The following is a 23988-nucleotide window of genomic DNA, read 5'->3' as shown; positions in this document are numbered from 1 at the left end:
TTACATTGGATCAATCAGATGAATTTTAAATCTTAGGGTTAAACAGCATGAAGCATCTGCTCGTGCATTGCATGCCAATGCTTCAAAACTAGCATTTCATGCAATAAATGAAAATTACACGCTTCTTTTTTAATGAAGCTAAAATTTTGAATATTCAGCATAATTATACAAAGTTGTTAATTGCCAAAACTTTAGAGATGAAACTACAAAGTAATTCTATTAACATCCGTCAACCATTTCTCATATCTGATTCATGGTCATTCGAATGCATGCGGACTAAAGATTAATCTCCTATTAATAATGTTACACACACAATATTTCACAGTTTTATTCCAACCTGTGAGCACGACACATGTTGAAAAGTTTTGGTCCACTTCAGGGAGGAAATTCTAGTGGATATTATTTTATTTTTCATCATATTTTAATCGTATTCTAACATATTTTTAATCCGCGTTTTTTCTGACATAATGTCTTCTATCATTAGAGGTTGCATGGGGTTTGATATTTCTGGAGTCTGGTTGTGGTCTACAGCTGCGATCCTCGGGTATTGAATTACTTGTGGGCTGATGGTGAGGAACACATTTTGAGTTTTAAAATTATTTTAAATTATCATTCGTAATTTATCGGCATTTTAGAAGAGTTGGATAAGAAGTCCTATAAATGGAATAAATAATTTCTTTGTTTATTCTTGAGAGAACAAATATAGATGCGTATAATTATAACTCAGTTTAATGTAATAATAAAATATACTAATAAGTAACAGGCAGTAGCTTTCGAGACTAACGAGTCTCTTTATGAACTGAAATTCAAATACAAATACAACGGATAAATGCAATGAGCTGAGTGAGGCACGATATTCATGTGATATTGTTGTTGCACGGACATGCGCTGTTTTTACTCCACTGATCATCTAGCATTAAAACGGTTGTCTCTAGGATGGGGTGTAGACGTATGCTTTTGTGGCGGTTTATTGTCTTTGGATTGTTTAATATGTTAAGTGACTCTAGCCATAAGCGGTGGCGAAAGTGTCGTGAGTGGTCTACTATTTCAAAGTCCCGTTTGGAATCAAGATCGTGGTTGGTGGCCCAAAAATGTTCGGCGACTGTGGACTGGTTAGTTTCAGTAAGGGATTGCTCTGTCATGTTCCGTAAGGCGATCTTGGAGACGCCTTGATGTTTCTCCTATGTAGCAGCTGTCACAGTCTCTACAGGTGATGCGATATACTACATTGCTGCGTAAGAGAGGTGTGACAGGGGTCTTCACACTGGAGACAAGTGAACGTAGGTTCCTGCAGGGTAACTGCACGCATTTGATGTTGTAATTTCTAAGAATCTTCGAGATCCGTCCTGACATGCCTGGATAATAGGGAATGTAGGCGGACAGTATACCGTCTTGGTTCGGTGGTCTTGGGTGGGATGTGAGTTCTTGTGCCTGTAATAGGCACCTGCTTAGCGCATGGGATGGATAACCATATTTGGTTAGGTCTGCCTTCACAAGGGAGATCTCGTTACGCCTAATTGCATCAGTGCTGGAATGGCTCCAAGCCCTGGAGAATAGGGTGCAGGCAGTGCTATTGAGATGACTTGGCACGTGGCTGGATCTGTAGTTAGTGAATTGTCCACACCACATAGGTTTGCGGTATACTGAAGTCTCTAGATGTGGGCCTAAGCGATGCACTAAGACATCCAGGAACGGGAGTGCATCGTTGACCTCTAACTCTATAGTAAACTTGATGAAATTAGATAGGGAGTTGAGGTATTCCAGTAGTGCTGTTTCAGAGCCACGTGGTATTACAGTAAAAATATCGTCAACATATCTGCACCATGTTGTGATAGGTGTAGGTGGGTTCAGGTGTATCTGCTCCTCCAGATCTTCCATGGCGATGTTGGCTGCTACGGAATTAACAGGGGCACCCATATAATTATGCGTATCTATATTTGTTCTCTCAACCATGGACCCCAGTACACCAGGCCCATTCATTACTATTTGTTTATTCTTGATATAATTTATTACATATATTTTTACACAAATGTACATGGCTGCTCACTTTTAAACCCCAGAGGTTTGTTCACCAGAAGTTTTTTCACATTTACTTTTTGAGTTCTCAAAAAGTAAACTTTCAAGGTTGCCAGTTTCTTATAGGACACATGCTTCTTTATTGAAGCATTGTTTACAGTGAAACCAATTTGCAATAAAGAACGACACAGTTAAATAATCAAAGCCTCTCATGTACCATATAGCATCAATAGGAACAATGTTACCATATTTCTGCTCTTTCTTTTTAAAAATTTACAATTATTTCTGTACTTTGTTTTAAAGGTAAACTTTTGGAACAAAGTACAGAAATATCAGAAGTACAGAAATTGAATTGAAAAGTGAACACTGATTCTTAATGCAGATTTTACTGTAATAAGCCACTATTTCTTAAAATTTAAAAGCTGTAAGGTGTGGGTGTGTTTGTTAACTCTCTGACAAGTGTAAATATATATTTACACACTCTATGGAGTAAGTTTATGTATATGCATTTTGAGGATTGTTTAAAATCAACAAAATACATCTATATCTGTACAGATTTTTTTGAAATTCTGTAGGGATGTGTGCCATTTATTAACTGTGTTTGCAACTAGTAGTAGTAGCAGCCATTTTTTTATATTTACAATAGTTTTGAAAATCAGCATAGGAGAGTGCAACAAAAATCAAAATGATATTAACTTACTTTTAGAAGGCAAAATTGAAGAATTTATCTGGAATTCAGATCCATAAATTGATGAAACTTACTCAGTAATACATATGTGACTAGTTTTTTATTTTTATTATTTTACTTACTTTACGATTTTTTCAAAAAATATTTTATATTTATTATTATTTATTTATTTTTTTTTTTTGACATCTCACTCTCATATTTGAAGTCAATATAGTGAAAAATTTCATGTTTAAAAACATTCACATACTTAGTTGTTTTTCAATTTTTACAAAATTTTTCAATTGCTCAGAAAAAGCTTATTCCAGCTGATTTACATACTGTTCTGAAGCTCACTCACAAAAGATATAAGCAGCTGGTCAAGTCCTGTAACTAAAAATGATTGCTAATGCTTGTATTAAAATGTGGTCAGTCTTCTAAAGATGATTTGCTGATGCACTTTTTTAATGCACATTAACATGAAACATTAAACTGATATATTAAAGATGCTTTTAATATTTTCAGGGGTTTTAGCTTTATTTGGGATCATTTGACGATGGAAAATGTATTCTGTTACTGGGAAAAACTTCTAAAAGGTTATGCACAACTCTTGAAGTTCAAACCAGAGAAGCATAATAATTATAAAGAAATCAAGTCTAAAAAAGAAAGGTAATGTTAGTCTATTTAATTTTTTTTTCTCATTTAATAAGTGGTATAATGTTTAAATTATTCATCAGATCAAGTTTGAAAAATTTTTTAAAAATTAATTTAAATGATAGAACAGTGATTTTGTTTAGAGTAGTGCAACACTAAAGCATCTCACCAAAGTGCATTTACAATATGGGATCAAAATGCTAAGTAGCAAACTCAGTTGCACTCAGTATTATGTACATAAAGAGGCTATATCCAATATGTACAATGACCTTTTGCTTTTAAAACAATCTCTTTGAGCAATCTTCTTCCACAGAATATGGATATATGAAAAAAATCTGCCTACTCTGGCATTTATTTCACTGATTACAGGCTTGTATGGGATTGCTTTGGTTGGTTGGTTGGTTGGTTGGTTTAATATTGTTTAACTGTTACTTTTATTTCAGAGATTGGAGATCAAAAGATGAATAATTCCCACTTTGGTTGAATAAGAATGGCATTCCGTTTAGTAAGGAATGACTGTCATATCCGCTGATTTCCTGTAAACTGTTTTGTTTTGTAAGAAGCAAGTCCAGGAAAGGAAGACTACCATCCTTTTCTGATTCTGTTTTTGAAGGATATCTCAGGATGGAACTGGTTAAGGTTTCTGAAGAATTCTTGAAACTTTTCTGGTCTCTGGTTCCATAGTACTACATCATCATCATCATCCTCCTACCTTCCCCAGAATTTAGGACTTGTTCGAGGAAGCATGGTAAACTTGCTAACAGAGAGAGTAGGTTCCCCATACTGAGACTGGATCTTGTCTTAAAGAAGTCCAGAAATTTAAAATGCCTTTTGCACTGAGAGGTGAGTGACATTTTGAACAGTAATAAGCCAATACAATCACCAAAATCTGGGGACTGAATTATGTCTGTTGACATGATCATTTAGATAAAACAAGGTCTCATCACTAAACAGTTTTGAATCGTGTTCACCTTTCAGAAACCATTCACAGAATTGTGTCCTACAGTCGATGCCATCATCATGAAGCTTTTATATGAGGTGAATCATATGAAGCTGGAATTTTTTACTTGTTAGAATTCAGTGGATTTTACTTGTTCCATACTGCCAGCTTCCTTATGGATTTATTTGAACTCGTTACAATTTGTGTGATCATTTATTACATTTTATTCATTTTGCACTTTTTTGGTGTACCGGTATGGCACACAATCACGAACACTTCAATTATTTTGAAGCAGTCAGTTAATCTCATTGCAGTTATATGGCTGATATGTGTCTCCCAGAATGAATTAAATTTTTTTGCAGTAGATCTGGGATGTTTGAACCCTCTCCAAATATAAATGTTATGACAGCTAGCTCTTTCCTCCAGGTTAGTTTTCCTTTCCATACTGTCAAAATAATCTTTCAACAAGGAAAAATGGAAATTAGAAACAATTTATTATTTGGCCTACATAAGTTATTCAAATTGTCTCCTGTGGAACACTCTTTTATTATAACCAGTATAATTTACAGTGGCAGAAACAATGCCATCACTCATTATGGGACTTGAAGAATAATTTCTCGGGTTTTTTGTATTTTATGGATTTTTTTAAATATGAAATTTGCGAAATTTTTCTGTACAGTATTGAAAAACATTGGAATGTTCTACTAAAAATAGGTTATCTTTCTTATGTCTGCATTCTTTTACAGTTTTGATCACTTCTCTCACTGGTATGACCATGTCTATAATGTGTAAGATTCAGCATAATTCTTAGATAAGATTAAATCCTGGTTATAGGAATGGATTTAATCTTATCTAAGAATTATACTGAATCTTAATATGATTTTGGCTTAGAGGATTAGAATTTGAACAAACCAGGACTACTTTACTGCTTACAATAAGTCTTATAAAAGTACATAAAAGTAATTTGTTTTTCACTAAAAATCTTTGATGATTCACTATTAGTGGAACAGATATTGGCCCATAGCTGTAAATGAGATATATTTAGATTTATGTGTCCAGGAGCATTGTCCAAAACAAGTATCACTTTATTGTCTAGATCAGTGGTCCCAAACTTTTTTGGTCGCACACCCTTATTTACTTAAAAGGACTAGTGTGCACCCCGAAATCAAAAATTACATATATGTTTAATATATTTTTTTTATTTATAAATCATTTACATGGAAGGCATTATATCTAAAATCACATATAATTTTAAAAGATCACAAATAACAAAACAAAATTAAATTGAAGTTCAAGCACAAAATGATATGAAATCATTAATGTAACAAGTATAGTAAATGTAATGTAATACTATTTGTTTTATTTATAAATAATTTACATAGTATGCATTATATCTAGAATCACATATAATTTGAAAAGATCACAATCTAATTCGATACAAAACGAAATTGAAATTAAAGTACAAAGTGGTATAAATCAAATCAACAGGATTTTTTAGTGGGAACAATGTGCTTGAATATTTTTCATTATTGCTGTGTATCTTGGTTTCATATTATGGGACACAACTACATGAAGTTAAGTTTATTTCTAAACGTGGTTTTAATAATAGTCATTGCAGAGAAAGTCACCTCATGTAGGTACGTTGATCCAAATGGAAGGATTTCATCGCTCGCTTTGCTTACTAATCACCCCATGGATCGTCTCACACACCCCACTTTGGAGACCACTGGTCTAAATTGTTTTCTTTGGGGTAATTTTTCACAAATGGTGCAAAGTAGTTATTAAATCAATTCTGTAAAGATATCTGTTGTCACCTGTGCATTTTTATTACTTTTCCAAACTACAGGAAAAATATTCCTTGAAACATTTTTTTAAAATTCTTGGATTATTTGCACAGTATTTGCACAAGTGTTAATTTCACATCATAATCAAAATTACAGCAAACAGTGAAATCAAAATGATCCTTATGGGATTTAAACCACAAAACCTTTTTTTTAGTTCTCTTGTGATATATGTCCCTCCCCAGTGGCATTTTCTTCAAAAACAGTCCAGTTTCATCACAAGTGAAGGCCTGCTTTGGAGAGTAACTACTTTCAGGAATGATATTTCTAAATTCTGTTAGTCACCACTGGCTCCTTATCTTTGCTAGCAGCTTCTCCATACAAATGGGGTAGCTGCATTTCTTAGGCTAAATCATTCTTTAAATCTGTGAAACCATCCACAACTGGCATATTAAAATGTGTGACCGAACTGAAGTATTGTTTTAATTTTTGTTTGAATTAAAGCAATGCTAAGTTGTGCACCCTCTTTCCTTTCATCTGATATCCTTGTATGCAAAAATTTATCCATGTTATACATTAATCAATCATGCAATCTTATAATTTTTATAGCTATAGAAGAAGAAATCAATTTTGCACTTTTTATGAAACAATATGTCTTTTTTTGCACTATTGTATGAATATATATACATATATATATATATATTTATTTAATCTATTATAAAATAATGGAAAAGTAGTAAAAGGTAGAGTGGAAAATGTATATCAGATCAGATTAATGCCATCAAATTATTGATTGAACAGTATATTAGTCTGTACTCTAATTACTACTGTAAAAGTGTATATGTACAATATAAGTGCTCAAAGTGAGATATACATTTTTCTGATATACATTCTGATCAGATATACATTTTTCTGATATACATTCTGATCAGATATACATTTTTCTGATATACATTCTGATCAGATATACATTTTTCTGATATACATTCTGATCAGATATACATTTTGATTATACATTCTGATCTCATATACATTTTCCACTCTTCCTTTTACTACCTTTCTATTATTTCGTAATAGATTAAATACAAATACATAAGGGACTGTCTAAGTTTTCACTTGTCTACCAGGATTCTTCCTATCTTTCATGCAAGCTTTCTTATATTTCACCTATATTTAGTGTTAGTTGGGCCTTTGTTTTGTTATACTCTATTAGATAATATTGTGTTTATTAACATTCAGCTATTATTTTATATGTTTATTATTTTATTGCTAATTATTATTTATAGGGTATAACGAAGTAAACCAGCATAGGCTATCTTAGTCTTTATAGGTTCTTTTTGCCTAATGGCTCGCTCTGTATCATACATCTGCTCTTTTGGGTCTGTAGACTCACTTTGAGCACTTATATTGTACATATACACTCTTACAGCCATAAATTGAAATGATGCTAGTGAGAAAGAGTATGTGGCAGCATATGAGTTTTGTACATAACTTCAAATTTTCATGCATGCAATGGAGGACAAGGTGTCAGATATATGTAATCTAATAGTGTGCACTTTGTAAAGGGACATTATAGCAGAATGAACTGTATATGGAACAGTATCTTTTTTTAATGGTTGGCATACAACATTATTTAATCTTAAGATGTCTTTATTTCATTATAACCAATTTATAACTGATTTTTTGCTTATACAGGTGATTTTTTTCCATATACTATATCCCACAAATTGTAAATGAGGATGAAATATAGGAAACAGCTTTTTCTTCATCATGGAGAAAGTGCAGCTAAATTAGGAGATAACAGGAGAGTTCTATTTCTTGTTAGCATTTTTAATATGAAACAGTAATAAAAATATTTTCTTATTGAAACTGTGATATCATTATTTTTAAATTATCATATTGCATAAAATAACAATTCAAATTATTATTTTCAGGTTTGGGAGTTACATCTAAAAAGATGTTACATCTTTTGATGATGTTACATCATGGTTACATCTAAAAAGATGTAACCATGCTAAAAAGATGTAACCATGCCAAAAAAAAAAAAAAAAACTTTTTTTTTTTTTTTTTTGGCATGGAATGCTCAAAGAAAGATATCCAGATTGGTAAAGAACATTAATCCTTGGGCTTATGAAAAAGATGTGGATTGCAAAACTTGGAAAGCTAGATTGGGGGGGGGGGGGGAGAGGACATAGTTGAGGTGTATAATTTGAAGTGTGAGTAATGAATGGAGGTAATTTCTTTCTGTTAGATGAGACAAGGATTGAATGGAACAAATTCTTTGTAACAAGGCAGTCTCATGATATTTACCTTTGGGCAATTTGTTGTAGAACAATGGAATGAATTACCTTCCCAGCATGGCCAGGGTAGGATCACTTTTGCGATCTCTTGTAATATATCCATTTATCAATATTTTTCATGCATTCATTTTTTTTTTCTTACTGGTCACTGATATGTGTGGACCACAATGAAAATCACATTTTCTTCTTATCAATAGATCCGTCAGTATTTTGTAAATATCCTTTGATGTTTTCTGCCATTTGGTCTTCATAGTTTTTTGAGCGGCGACACACTTGACTATTCAATTCCTCTGAGAGATTCTCTGTAGGATTGAGGTTAGAGCTCTGGACTGGCCATTCCAACTTTTAAATGCTCATATCCTCAAACCAGTCTCTCACAATGCAAGCAGTATGACATAGGGCAGTGTTTCCCAAACGTTTTTAGTCACAGAACACTTTTCATCTCACAATATATTTACAGAACACATATATTTATGGAACACAAGTTTAGCGGGAGCCAAAGAACTGTTTGTTAATATTTTATTACATACGGCTCACTGTGCATCAGGGGCATCTTTATTTCCAATACATGTAAAGCCGAAATTCAAATAACTGTCATCACACTTTTGTTTTGGTCTTTTATTGGTTGGCCCCTGTTTTTTCATTTTCTGATTTTTGGGGAACAAAAGGTTGTGGTTGTTCATCCTCACTTTGAAGTGTGACAATATTGTGTTCGTTTTCATCAAGCACAGTTGCACTACTAGAAGTACTTGCTTCTTGTTTTAAAGTTCCATTTTTTAACCACAAATCCATGGTCATTTATTTTAATAATAACATTTCGAAATACTGATAATTATCAAAAAAATATTTATACACGGAAATGAGTTTAGTTATCTTTACTAGTTTTCCTCACTACTGTAGAACTAATCTCATAACTGCAAAGACAGTCGCCACCACACCACCAGCACTGTGTAAACATACAAGAACATGTCAGCGGAAGGCTACTTTGTTTTATTCACCCGAACAATGCATGATATTGGTTCGCTTCCACCTCTCCCTTAACCCCTGTACTCTAGGCTAAATCGCATACGAATTGCATATTAGATCACTACATTGCTACTTTTTCTTAGATGTCATTACCTCACGTATACTTCTCTATGCAAATATTCTTATGTTTATAACTTTCTGAACCCAATTTGCCTGTTTGCCCAATGAAAAATACCCAAATATTACTAGCAGGGATAAGGAGATGGTGATCCCCTTGTATAAGGCAATGATCAGGGCACATCTTGAGTACTGCATACAGGTCTGGAGGCCTCATTTTAGGAAGGATGTAGAGTTATTGGAATGAGTACAGAGAAGAGCAACAAGATTGGCGAGGGGAACAAAGAGTTGCTCTTACCAAGAATAACTTCAGTTCTGCAAATTACAATGTTTGGAGAATAGGCACCTGCAAGGTGATCTGATTGAGGTGTATAAGGTCTTGAATGGTTTGAGCATGCTCAATGCTGATGGGATTCTTCTTCTTGCTCAGATTGCACACCTGAGGGCACCTCCGTAGCCAGGTGGGAAGGAGCAGCAGTGCGTAGCACACGCTTTTTGATTAGACCGGGGTTCAAGCCCATCACCACCAAATACGTAGGATGCGGAAAGGTCAGGGAATGACCACCTGATCGTGGAGCAATATGGCCTTAGTTGCTAATGCTCCTAAAAACCAAATAACAAACAAACATCTGCACACCTGAGGGGGCATAAATTCAAGTTTTGGAAAGACAGTTATAGAATAGATGTGCTGGACAAACTTTTGGAGTGAACGGATGGGTGAAATGGGAAGGGTTTTATTTATTATTTTATTTTTGCAGAAATTTGCTTTTAGCCAGCGGGTGGTTGATTGCTGGAACAGACTTCCATCTCTTGTTGTGGAAGTTGATCTAAATAAATTTAAGGCTGAGCTGGACAAACTTTTGGAGTGAACGGATGGGTGAAATGGGAAGGGTTTTACAAAGGGTTTTGTATTTATTATTTTATTTTATTTTTTTTGGCTGATACTGTATAGGTTTGCTTTCTTGCATCCTCTAATGCTAACTTATTGCATGATATTTGTTTGTTTAAAAAAACGGCATATAGTTGTTAATAAAAGTTGATGCAGTTGTATTTAGATTAAATTCCATTATTACTCAGCATGAAGGAAGAATTGAAAAGGCAAATAAGTTTTGGTTTTGTTGCGTTACAAAAAACAAATAGTTCTCTCCTATATACATATATATAGCTCAATACAAGGCTTTAACATGATAATCAAGCAGTGTTTAAGAAGGGTTGGAAATTGATGTTTATAAATAGACATCACGGAGTATGGCCCTCAGTCCCCAGCAGCTTTCACTCCCCCTCTTACGGCAGCGAGAGGATCAGAGTGGAAGCAGCAAAGAGTGCTAAGAATCTCTGGATATGACCAGGCTGCCATGCATGAAAACTGAACTTGGAATGTTACAACGTAAGATCGCTCATTGGTGAAGATAAGATATTAGAACTGGAAAATGAATTAGAAAATGTGAATTGGAATATCATCTCTTGGCTGAAACAAGAAAAAGAAATGAATCACTTTTAAGTTTATCAAGTGGTAATCTGCTGTATACCAATGGAGACAGTGAAAAGAGCAAAGGTGGATTTGGCTTTCTGGTTCATAAAGATATAAAAAGCAACAGTTTGGAATTCAAAAGTACGTCACCAAGGGTTTCAAGACAACTTCTCAGGATTTCTAAGAGGTACAAACTAAAGTCTATAATGATATATGCACCAACATCAAGCCATGGTGATGAAGAGGTTGAAGAAATGTACACCAAAATTGAGAGACTTCTAGATCTAGATGAACAGAAAACTCACTACACCATTATTATGGGGGACTTCAATGCTAAGGTTGGAAAGAGACAAAACAGGGCAGAAAGGGAAACTATAAAAATTTTGGAACTGGTGAAAAGTTGAGATCTAAAAACAAACAGTTCTGCCCTGTATACATATATAGCTCAACACAGGGCTTTAACATGATATGGTGAAAGAGCTGTGGAATTTGCAGAATCTCGGGGAATGTCAGTAATGAACACTTTTTTTCAAGAAAATGGTGGACATGGAAGAACCCAAATTTATTAACAACTAATGAAATCGCCTTCATCCTCAATAACAGAAGATATATTGTGAACGATGTTACCATCCTGAACAATCTAAATGTTTGAAGTGATCATAGAATGGTAAGTTACGCACTTGATATAGATGTGCACTTGATATAGATGTAAGAAAAGAAAAAGCTGACTCGAATAAATAATACAAAAGGTTTTGAGATAACAGAAGAAGAGAAAAAGCAGTATGTACTGGAACGTAAGTCCATACCGCACCACAAACACTGCGTAAATGTGCAAGAATGTGTCAGCGGAAGGCTACTTTATTTCATCCACCTGAACGATGCATGATATCAGTTCACTTTCCCCTCTCCCTCAACCCGTGTACTCCAGGCTAAATAAAGGCGCCTCCTTAGCCAAGTGGGAAGGAGCAGCAGTGCGTAGCACACGCTTCTTGATTAGACCGGGGTTCGAGCCCGTCACCACCAAATACGGAGGATGTGGAAACGTCAGGGAATGACCACCGCATATCCCGGAGCAGTATAGCCTTAGTTGCTAATGCTCCTAAAAACCAAATAACAACAACATAACAACAACTACCAGGCTAAATCGCGTATTAGATCACTACATTGCTACTTTTTTGTTGATATCATTATCATTACCTCATGCATACTTCTCTATGCAAAGCCTGCCAAAGTAAAGTGTTCCGCGGTCTATTTGATTATAAACAGACATTCTCTCAGATATACCAGACATGCTGTACTTGCTACCTGGGAGTCTAAAACGCTGATATTCGTGTGACACTCAAGTCAAGTGGACCCAATTTCGGCAAATTCCGGACGGACTGTGATAGCCAAATCCTTTGCTTGCACCTTCACGATGGTGCGACTGTTAGTAATCCTGGGTATAACCTCCATGCACAAGCACATGGTGGGTGACCACCCAGGTGTGAACCAATGTAAGCAGGGGTCGAGGCATGGTGCCCACACCACATGGAGAAACGCCACCCCTCTATGTTACCAGGCAGTACTAGGTGGTAGACGGTTCTCATCAACCGATGAAATACCACCACTTTGCTTATTGGAGGCTTGAAGTGGTGGAACCCATGTTTAGTCTCTAGAGCTAAGTTTCGGTCAACCCTTCCCTATCTCTTCCATCATGCAGTATGATTGACGACTTTTGAGGTTATGATGACCATTGTGGCGAGATCCAATATTCCTTACATTTCGTGGGTACAGCTCTAAAACAGTGTTCGCAGGCCGGCCGCTAGTTGGTACACCGGACCGAACCTATTGGTAACTCTCTAGGAGGCTTCCGGATCAGCTAGTGTATAATCTTGCTACTTCTACTCTGCCAGATAGTGACTGGAGGGAGTCCGAGAAGTGTGTATGCGGGGGGGGGAGGTATTGTGGAGGCCACGTTATGTCAAGGATCTGGGTATATTCTTACCATGTGTACACCATATCCAAAAATTTCATTACTTCATACAGCATGTCCCACTCACTTTTTCTACGATTGAATACACCATGAATTGTCAAACTAATAAGCTTATCTGTGAAAAGATCTAAACCTCCTAAAAACTTCCTAATTCATTTCACAAATATATGTGGTCTCAATTATAATCTCAACAATGTCCATTTCCACTTGCACTCTGCCAAACCCATGTACGTTTTCTGATAGAATCTCAGTTATTGGTTGATTCAACTACTGCTCGTCTCAGATGCCCAAATTATTCACTGTATGATTCTTTTTGCCTCAAAGGTGGTACTTGTGCATATGTCCATTCCAATATTCCCTGTCAGAGACTTGGCAATTTGGAATCTCCTCTCTTTGTTCTTCTCTGGCTTAAAATCTCTCTACCTCATTGTGTCAAATTCATCTGTTGTCTCTACTGTTCTCCCAACTCCACTAATCACTTGGAGCTCTTTGACTTCCTCTCTTTGCAACTTGACTTTCTCCAGGCCAACTTTCATAACAGTGAGGTAATTTTCCTTGGTGATTTTAATGTTCACAACTCCAGCTGGCTTCCGTTTTCTAGTCACACCGACACAGCTGGTCGAGATGCTGAGGCTTTTGCAATTACTAATGACCTAGCACAGATTGTTCATTTACCTACAAGAATACCGGACAATCCTAATCATACAGCCAATACGCTTGATCTTTTTCTCACAAACAACCCTTCTAAGTACACGGTCGAAGTGAGAGGTCCTTTAGGCACTTCAGTCCACAACTTGGTGATTGTCTCTTCTCCAATGGAGCTTTTATCTCATGGTTATTCCCAACCTCATGTTGTTTGGCATTACAAGAATGCAAAATGGGATGACCTGCGAGACTTCTTTTCTTTTCCTTGATCGGATTACTGTTTCAAAACTTCTGATGTCAACGTTTGCTCAGATCGTGTCAGTGAAATTATACTTGTAGGAATGGAATCCTTTATCCCACCCTCCACTTTAAAATCTCGTCCTTTATCTAAACCTTGGTTTTCTAATAAATGTGCTAAGGCTGTTCAAGAGAAGAATGTTGCATATCGTAATTGGCTTGTTTCTAATTCTTCAGTTTCACCATGATCTTCTCGCCTACACCAAAGCTCACAACAATTGTAAAGCAGTTATTAATCAGTTCAAACTAGAGTTTGAACAGGCTAAGAGTAGAAAACTTGCTTCTTGCCCTAATGGTAGCCGAGCATTCTGGTCTCTTGCCTAAGCTATTAGCCGCAACTTTTGCCCATCTCTGCTCCCACCTCTGTTCAAACCAGATGGTTCTCTTGTCACTTCAGCCAAGGATAAAGCTGACCTGCTAGCATCCCATTTTTCTTCCAGCTCATGTATTAATGGTCTTGGTAAAACATCTCCCACCATTTCCAACGCGCTCCATTCAATGCCTCCTGTGGTCTTCCGTCAAAAGGATATCAAAAGGATTTTCATGAATCTTGATGCTAAGAAAGCTCCAGGTCCTGATGGTATTTCTCCAGTTGTTCTCAAAACCTGTGCTCCTGAACCTACTCCTATTCTTTGCCGCCTTTTTTCACTTTCTTATTCCAAAGGTGTTTTTCCTTGTGCTTGGAAATTTTCTCATATCCAGCCAGTTCCTAAAAAGGGTGACAAATCCCTCCCATCCAATTATCGTTCCATTGCAATTACTTCTACTCTTTCTAAAGTAATGGAGAAATCAATTAACTGCCAACTCTTAAACTACCTAGAAACCTTCCGTCTGATCAATGATCGCCAGTATGGATTCCGTCAATGTCGATCCACTGGTGATATTCTGGCTTATGTTACCCATTTATGGACTAATTCGATGGAAAGGTTCGGTGAAACACAAGTAGTTGCTCTTGACATCTCAAAGGCTTTTGATCGTGTTTGGCATAAAGGTCTTCTAAACAAGCATCCATCTTATGGTTTGCCAACTGTTTTTAGTAATTGGTTATCCAGATTTCTCTGTGATCGATCACTGAGTGTGATGGTAGATGGCTCTCTGTCTTCTAACTTCCCACTAATGCTGGTGTCCCCCCAAGGTTCAGTTCTTTCCCCCACTCTTTTCCTCTTGTATATTAATGACCTTCTTCCATTGACTGGAAATCCTATCCATAGTTTTGCTGATGATAGCACATTGCATTCCACTTTCCATTTTGAGAAACCTTGTCCTGCTCAGTCAGCTTCAACTTCTCGAAAATCTGCTACCAATTCCTTAAATGCCGATCTTCAGGTAATTCTCCAGTGGGGCAAAGACAACTTAGTTGATTTCAACCCTTCTAAAACTCAGTCTTGTCTTATATCTCGCAAAAAGTATTCTTCTGCTCCTATGCTTATCTTTAGTGACACTCCGATTTTTAGGCAAAATGATATATCTCTTTTGGGGATTACCCTGACTTCTAATGTGTCTTGGCACAAGCACATTACAAATATTGCTTCCACTGCATCTAAAAAACTTGGTTTTCTCTTTCGCTCTCGGCGTTACTTTTCTTCCAAACATCTGCTCACTCTGTATAAATCGCAAATCCGCCCTGCCATGGAATATTGTTCCCACATCTGGGGTGGTGCCCCCAAAACCTCTCTCAGGCTTCTTGATTCCATTCAGAAGAGGTCAGTTAGGTTAATTAATGATTCATCTCTAACAGAGTCTCTCCACTCGCTTTCTCATAGACGTACTGTTTCTGCTGCATGCCTCTTCTACAGATACTTCCATGGGCACTGTTCTTCTGAATTGGCTTCTGTAATTCCCACTCTCTCTTTCAAAACAGTCCGAACACGTGCCGCCGCCAGCCAACATCCATTTACTGTCCAACTTCAAACCCACAGAACCAACTTTTCATCTTCCTCATTTATTCATTCAACTGCCGTTTTCTGGAACAACCTTCCTTCATACGTATTTCCTGAAAATTACAATCTACAGAAGTTCAAGTCCAATGTCAACAAATATCTTCTTTCGTCTTCTCAACCTCCAACCCAAGCATGGTAGTAAGTACCATAGGTTCTAATAGCTCTCGTGTTTGGGGTTCACATAAAAAAAAATAATAAGTCGATGCCAGTATATTGATAAGTGAAAAAAAAAAGCAATGTTAAAAATTAGAATGATTCAAAAGTGATCATAGAATGATATAATATATAATTCTATGATCACTACAAATATACAAAATTTATTTATTTTATTATTTTATTTTTTATTAGGATTTTTCACGGAACACAGTTTGAGAAACGTTGACATAGGGTATTGTCCTGCTGGTACAGGTACGGGCCTATGCTGACATGCTACCACAATTTAAGTAATGCACTATTGTCCAAGATGTTTGTATAAATCTCAGCATTCATGGTTTTGTCCAAAACAACCAATGGTCCCAAGCCAACCATGAGAAACAGCCCCTAACATCACACTGTGTCCAACAAACTTCATTATTGAAACAATACAGGCCAGCAGGTAATTTTCTCCAGGAATCCACCACACCCAGGAAAACTGTTAAACCAGTAGACCATGTACCATGACCACTCTAAACCACAGCTTTCCAGTGGTCTACTGTTCAAGAACAACAAGCCTTACACCAAGCTAGACAGCATTCGGCATTAGTTGGAGTGATTAGTGGCTTCACAACCATGCTAACCCATATCATGCAGCTTCCTACGTTTGTACTGGTGCTGCAAGGAAGTCTGAGGCTTTTGTTGCACCAGCCAAAAAAACCTTCTGAGTTACCCTAAGAGAGAGAGAGAGAGAAAAAAAAAAAACAGAGTCAGAAGTAGAAGGGACTCACCAAGGAAGAGAAGAATGATGATATCCAGCTCAGGATCCCGGGTGTGTCAAGCCCATACTCACCAGATGTGAGCCCCTGTGACTAATTACCTCACTGAGGGCATGTGTATGCTGTGACAGACAACATTAATCTGTGTGTTCTGAGCGGACAATTCTTTGCAGGATTCTGTCAGCTTAAGCGGTCTTCTGGGTTGTTTCATGATTTCAGTGAGTCTACTTCTATTTGTAGATCACAGCATCAGTCACTGACCTATGGAATCTTTAGTGCCATTGAAATGTTATGTATGGACCGATTTCTTACATTGCACCATATTCTGTGCTGAAAGTCTGTCGACTCCATCAATTGCAATGTCTTGCATTCACAATCATATTGCTGTCTCCTTGATGGCCTACGAGCATACTTGTAATCAGGGTTGTACTTACACGTTTCGAGGCCCGACACGCAAAATTATTTTGAGGCCCCCGAACTTTTTTATTGATAAAGTATGACAATAAAAATTTTGTATTGCCAATTAAGTTATTTATATAATACATAATAATTATATAAAAGTATTATATAAAATACAAGCGTTTAAAAGAATAATAGTTTTAACAATACCTGTACAGTACCAAATATTAACACAGTGTTAAATAAGAACAAAGAATATTTAATATATTCTGTCCAGCCTTATAAAAACCCTGACTATCTGCAACCCATATGCAGACAGGACTCTTTTTTAAACTTCACTGTAATCTAACACTGGTTCCTATTTGATTACAATGATTTTTTTTTCCCTTGCTCTTATTTTCCCAAATTCATAAATTATACTGTCATAATTTATAGAGTTCATTACCTCAGATTCGATAAATAATAATGATAAATCAGACATTTTGTCCTGCATTAAACTATTTCGTAAATAGTTTTTTATTCTTTTTAGTGCTGTCTTTGTCACAGGCATTATGAGAAATGTATTCAGAATAGGTTCAACATTCTGAAATGTCGATCTAAATCCATCATTAATAATATTGTGCATATACTCAATATTTGAAACATTTTCTTCTTTGGCATAGTTTAAAAATTGCACTATTTTTTAATTTTAATTGTTCAATATCAGTGTCATTTTTATAAACATCCACTAATGTGTCAATATACAAATCAAACTCATTTTCCTCCATATTATCATTTTAAAAAACACTAAACATATTTAATCTCCTGGTGTATACTTAAGATTGGTGATTTAATTCAGCAATAAGCGTATCACAAATAATATTAGTTGTGTTAGCAATGAATAATTTTCTGCCAGCTAAAATGACATCATTGTCTCTTATTCCATTATATATAATTTTACATTTCTTTATTCATTTCATTCATCTCTATATTCAGTCTTGTCAGTTAATTTAGCTTCATCTTCAATTGTTTCAAAATTATTTATAACTTCCAAAATAAATTCTTTCATTAATTTTAAAAGATTTGGGTCTTGAAGAGATTTGCAAGTAGCATTTAGTTTCTCTAACACTTTGTCAGTGGCGTCTCGTGACTCTGATGTATGGGGGTGCTGCTTCTTAAAGTTACATTTAATTGGTTATAAGACAGTTCCGCAAGCCACTGACCAGGCATTGACTCAACCACTGAGAGTAAAATGTGGAACTGTAGCATATAGTTCCGCCTACAATTAAATTTCAAAGTTGAAAATGATTTTGTGTTTTTATTCTTTTATTATTGAAATGATTATTGGAAATAGTTGTTTTCCCATGAACCAAAGGCCTTAGCCTATAGTTGGACCTGGATGGCCCAGGCTCTGTTTAATACTTGCCTTTAGCCAGTGGGTAATGATAGTTGATTCATGGAACAGACTTCCATCTTTTGTTGTGGAAGTTGATAGCCTAAATAAATTTAAGACTGAGCTGGACAGGTATTTGGAACGAATGGAGAGGTGAAATCGGGGCGCCTCCATAGCCAAGTGGGCAGGAGCAGCAGTTCGTAGCACACGCTTCTTGATTAGACCGGGGTTTGAGCCCATGCCCACCAAATACAGAGGATGCGAAAAGGTCGGGGAATGACCACCGCATATCCCTGGAGCAATATGGCCTTAGTTGCTAATGCTCCTAAAAACCAAATAACAAACAACAGGTGAAATCGTAGCATTTTTTTTTTTTTTTTTTTTTTTTTACTGATGCTGCATAAGCTTGCTTTCTTACATCGTATGCCTCTACTTATTCTAATTTCTCAGCCTTATTGACAGTATTATCATAACTCTGCTCTCTGCATTTTTCAATATTATTATTATCATCAGCCATATGGTGAAAGGAAACCTGAGGCTTTTGCTGCACCAGCCAAAATAAAAAATATTGAGAGAGAGAGAGAGAGAGAGAGAGAGAACAAGAATCAGAAGTAGAAGGGAATCACCAAGGAAGAGAAGAATGATGATATCCAGCTCAGGACCCTGGGTGTGCCAAGCCTGTACTCACTAGATGTGAGCCCCTGGGGTTAAATATCTATGGATAACTCAAATAACTTGTCTAAAATTATTTTTTTAAGATATTCTGCACTGTGATATGAGAAAACGTAAAAATCTTTCTTTAATTTTACCATATTTTGGAAACATAGCTGATTATTAGCACTAACTAATCAATGTGACTTATGTCGGGCATAGAGTCGATAACCGTTGAAAAGTATGCAGCTTGTTTCACTTCAGATATTAAAGTTTCTTTTGTCTTATTTTCCGTTAAATTTATAAACTCATCACAGGTTTTGTGTGAAAGATAATCTTTTTCCAGGTCCGCAATTTGTGTACATTTCTATATGATTTTTTTTAAATATGTATCACACCAACTTTACACATTAACTGTTAAATTAAACTGAATTTTAGAATTTTTGGATCTCAGCTTATAGATTCTCAAATCCATGGGTAGTCCAATTGAAATAGTTTCTGTAGGACAAATAAAATTTCCATATAATAAACTGATTTCGAGAAGCCTGGGTATGCATTTTTCCCAACTCTGACGTTTAGGCAATAGAGCTGCTGCTGTAGAAAGTGCAAATTAAAGCTAAAGAGAAACAGTCCACAATTTAGTGGTATCCATAACACATTTACAACTGCCTCTCCCACATACTGTACCGAGAAGTTGTGCTGGTCAGCTGCTTTCTTATGTCCACAGCCAGTTGAAAAGATTAAGGCATTCCTTATGCAAACAATATGCCATGGTCAACCCTTGTTCTACTGTAGGCAACATATTAGAGAATTAGGGAGAGTAATTTTCATTTATCCTAGAAATTCATCTGTTGTTTCATAGAAATGAGTCATCCACACTTTCAGTAAATTTTGCCTGTTTCTGTGTACAGGGTAGGTACAGGCACGTAGGCCCTAGTTTGGAGCAGGGTATTAAAAGAAATTGCTTTAAAAAATTGAAATTACACAGGTCCCCTCCACCGTGAGGTCCAATGCTAGTGCCTGTTCATAAGTATGGCCCTATTTATCATTGTATCTGACAACTACAAGTTAGTACAAATGTATCATATTAGTACTCAGCTAAACTCTGAATTAGCAAAATTATGCAATGGTGGCATCGTTTAAGTTATATCTCATATTGTGAATACCTTCACAACGAGTTGCCATGATATTGCACTACTTCGAATAAGTAACGCTTCACTAAAGGAGAAAACTGTTGTTACTTATTCTCAGCAGATACTACCACCCAAACGTCTTCTCCTTTGGTGAAGTGTTACTTATTCGAAGTAGTGCAATATCATGGCAACTTGTTGGGAAGGTATTCACAATATGAGATATAAACTTAAACAATGCCACCTTTGCATATTTTTGTTAATTCAGAGTTTAGCTGTGTACTAATATGATGCGTTTGCACTAACTTGCACTATGTTGTCTAAATCTCTCGCAGCCTGAGACTAAAGCCCTTAACATATTTCAATCTGACAACTATAAATATGGTGCTTGGGTAGGATATAACCATCACCTGCCCTACCATTAATATCTGGGTGTCCAGACATTACTGGTAGGGTGGTCAATATACATCTAAAAATTTCCCAGAATTTTACTATAACAGTTTGAGTGAACAGTTGGGCTTACTAACCTAATTACCTTAACAGTACCATCTTTCTCACACACACACACATGCACACTTGGTCCAATTGGTCTTCCCAAGTTTAAAATGTTCTTTAAAATTATGGATTTTTTTTAGCACAAATATAGGGCTACTTAAACATTTTCTTTAATTTCATCCACTGTAACGCAACAACGATCCTGAAGTCCCAAATCAGTTTAAGGAACAGCTAAAAGTCAGGCAGTATGAGGTCAGAGGAGTGGGGAGGCTGCTGCATAACTTTTTTTTTTTTTTCAGCCTAGAACTACTGAACTGCCATCGCTGTGTGTCTGGTTGTGTTGTTATAGGACAGGATCCGGCCATCATTCAGTTTTTGACAGATTTTGTTTCATGAAACTTCTTGGGCTGTGGGGACATTGTGTACCATTCAGATGATTCCACCTTGATCTCGAGATTGTAGGCGAACACCCAACTCATCTCCAGTGACCATTTTTCTTAGCTCAGATCCTGCATAGATTTTTTGAACAAATCACCTGCAGTGGCTTTTCTGCAGTCTTTGTTCCACGTTAATAAATGTCTCATGATAATAAATTAAACTGCGAAAGGTAGAGAACATAAAACTATAGTTTTATGAAGTGTTCTGTATAACATTATAAGCATAGAAATTAATTGATAAGACAGTAATATATTTACTTTTCACTTTTATTAATTGTAGAAAAAAAACAAACACACCTGAAATGTAATGCATTTCGTACATTACCTAATTATTTATTTATTATAATGTTTATTTTATTTGGAGTACACCAATGCTTGACATTCTGACTTTTTTCTTCAGCTCCATTTGGCCCTTATGGTCACAGCCACAAAATTCCCATATTGTACTTACATGTACAATAACATATTGTTCTTACACCCTGCCTTCAAGCAGCACGAATCTGGTTGACTTTCTAGCTTTCCTCTAAAGGCTCCATAAATGTTGATTTTTATGATGATGCAAATTGCGACATCAGCAGAAAAGAATCTTGATATGTGCAGTAAGTGATGCCCTCTTCTGACCTTGCCAAATAACTCAATAACTTCAACTCCGGGCTCAAATGTACTCTTGTCACAGTGAAGGCTGGAAGCAGCATCCGAGATGAGATGCTGCTTCCAACCTTCTTAATTTCTATGCAATCTCAGTACCAACTCTGAAATTTGAATCAACGTGTATGGACAAGAAATGCTGCATTAATCATTTATAACCTGTTTGTGAAAAGAAGACAAGCTGTAAACAAATAATGCATGATTATCATATGTTCACTTGTTGAAGCCCAATCACTAGGATTAGTGGTACCAAACAGTTATGAACAATATCGACACTGATGTTGCAATGCAAAGCATCCCTGTGTGAATCTGTATGTGGGACATTAAAAATAAGTTCTCAAAATTGACCCGACCTATCACATTTTTTCCAAGTGATTCTCTTTCTGAAACAAAATGCACTTATAGAATTATTTTCTATTTTAAAAAATATTAAGGTCATGAACATTTGAAATAAATTTAAAAGATAAAAACTAATAGATGAGATTTCTGGCATTGGAATATTTGGCTGTAAATATTTTAACAAAAAATAGTACAGTAGACTTTCGAAATAACGGCACCTTCAGGAATTCAAGGTGCCGTTATTTAGATTTTTCCGTTATCTAGAAAGTTTTATTTTTAATATATTTAATGCAGAAATAATGTGGCCAATTAAGAAATAGAGAGATTAAGAATGAAATTTTATTAACTGCACGTAAAAAAACATAAACATGTTGACAATCCAATGTTATATTCTGCCATTAATATACTTCTGCTTACGCCGTTCTGTTTTCTTTATTATATCAAGTTTAATCTTCATGGGTAGCACAGTGGTGCCCTCCCCTCACCCGGTGGAAAAAAGTCCGGGTTCAAATCCCATTGATGACACGAGGAACTTTTATAGGCTTTTTTCACTCCATAGCTGAGTTAGTGGGTATCAGGCATAGATAGCAAGGTTTCTCCCCTCCCCTCCCCAGTTTCTGGGGGGGGGAGAAACTCTCTCTATATAGAATCTCTCTCTCTCTCTCTCTCTCTATATATATATATATATAGAGAGAGAGAGAGAGATTCTGTATATATATATATATATATATATATCTAACAGGCAAAAAATTGAGTAGGGGTGCCACAAAATAAAATAAATTATTAGGGGTGCCGTTATTTAAAAAGAGTTGAAAACCACCTCGTTATATATGAAACCACCTCACCGGAGTTATATGAAATTTTGTGAAGAACAATGCAATGCATTGAATATTTTTATTAACATGTCCCGCAAATAGTATACTCCTCTATTTCCAGTAATAAACTTATAAAAACAAGAGATCGTTTTCAACTTTGAAGTTTGACCGTAGGTAGGTGGAACTGTGCACTACGCCATGGTCTCAAACTCAAATTGCATGCGGGCCGAATGCACGATCTGAAAGCAGCTGACGGGCCGGAATTTTTTTTTAACGAAATGAGAGTGAATATAAGCACCGTATTTACAACAAATACATAATTGAAATGTATTTGCGGGCCGTGTAAAATTGCTTCGGGGGGCGGGATGTGGCCCGTGGGCCGCCAGTTTGAGACCACTGAGCTACGCAGTTCCACATTTAGGCCGCAGTGGTTGAGTCAATGCTTAATTGGCAGGTTGCCAATACGCAATTTTAGAGGGGTGATAAAACGAATCAAAGGAACTAGGCGCCTCCGTAGCCAGGTGGGAAGGAGCAGTAGTGCGTAGCATACGCTTCTTGATTAGACCGGGGTTCGAGCCCGTCACCACCAAATACGGAGGATGCGGAAAGGTCCGGGAATAACCACCGCATATCCCCGGAGCAATATGGCCTTAGTTGCTAATGCTCCTAAAAACCAAATAATAACAACAACAACAAAGGAACTGCGGAGCGAGTAGTGCCAATTTGAACAGCGCACCAAACTTGAATGAAAAAGTTATTAATCTACTTTTTTCAACAAATAAAAACCGAAGAGTGGATTTTATTTTTAAATAAAATTTCGAGATTACCCAAGTCTGTTAATGGTAAGTGTCCAGTTAATGTTTTGTATTATTTTTAACCTGCTTATTATTAGTAGTACAGTATTATTATTTTTACCATCTATGTCTACATGTCTTATAACCAAGGCAATTTAATGTAACTTTAAGAAGCAGCATACATCAGAGTCACGAGCCGCCACTGGTTAGAAGCAGAGCTGGATTAAGGCACGA

General features: G+C 36.2%; 1 protein-coding gene across 1 annotated transcript in view; it reads left to right on the top strand.

The window, feature by feature from the left end:
- LOC150080696 (protein O-glucosyltransferase 1-like) overlaps positions 1-17660 on the top strand; it is a 134320-nt gene extending 116660 nt beyond the window's left edge. Inside the window, exons 9-10 of the mRNA XM_090380787.1 lie at positions 3206-3349; positions 17603-17660. Of these exons, the coding sequence (XP_090236913.1) occupies positions 3206-3349; positions 17603-17660 (202 nt within the window). The remainder of the gene's footprint in view (positions 1-3205; positions 3350-17602) is intronic.
- Positions 17661-23988: the final 6328 nt, after the last annotated feature.

This window comes from Mastigoproctus giganteus, chromosome 9, assembly GCF_048544385.1.
Source record: "Mastigoproctus giganteus isolate SK-2022 chromosome 9, ASM4854438v1, whole genome shotgun sequence".
NCBI classification, from domain to species: domain Eukaryota; kingdom Metazoa; phylum Arthropoda; class Arachnida; order Uropygi; family Thelyphonidae; genus Mastigoproctus; species Mastigoproctus giganteus.
This window is presented reverse-complemented; position numbering and strand designations above follow the sequence as displayed.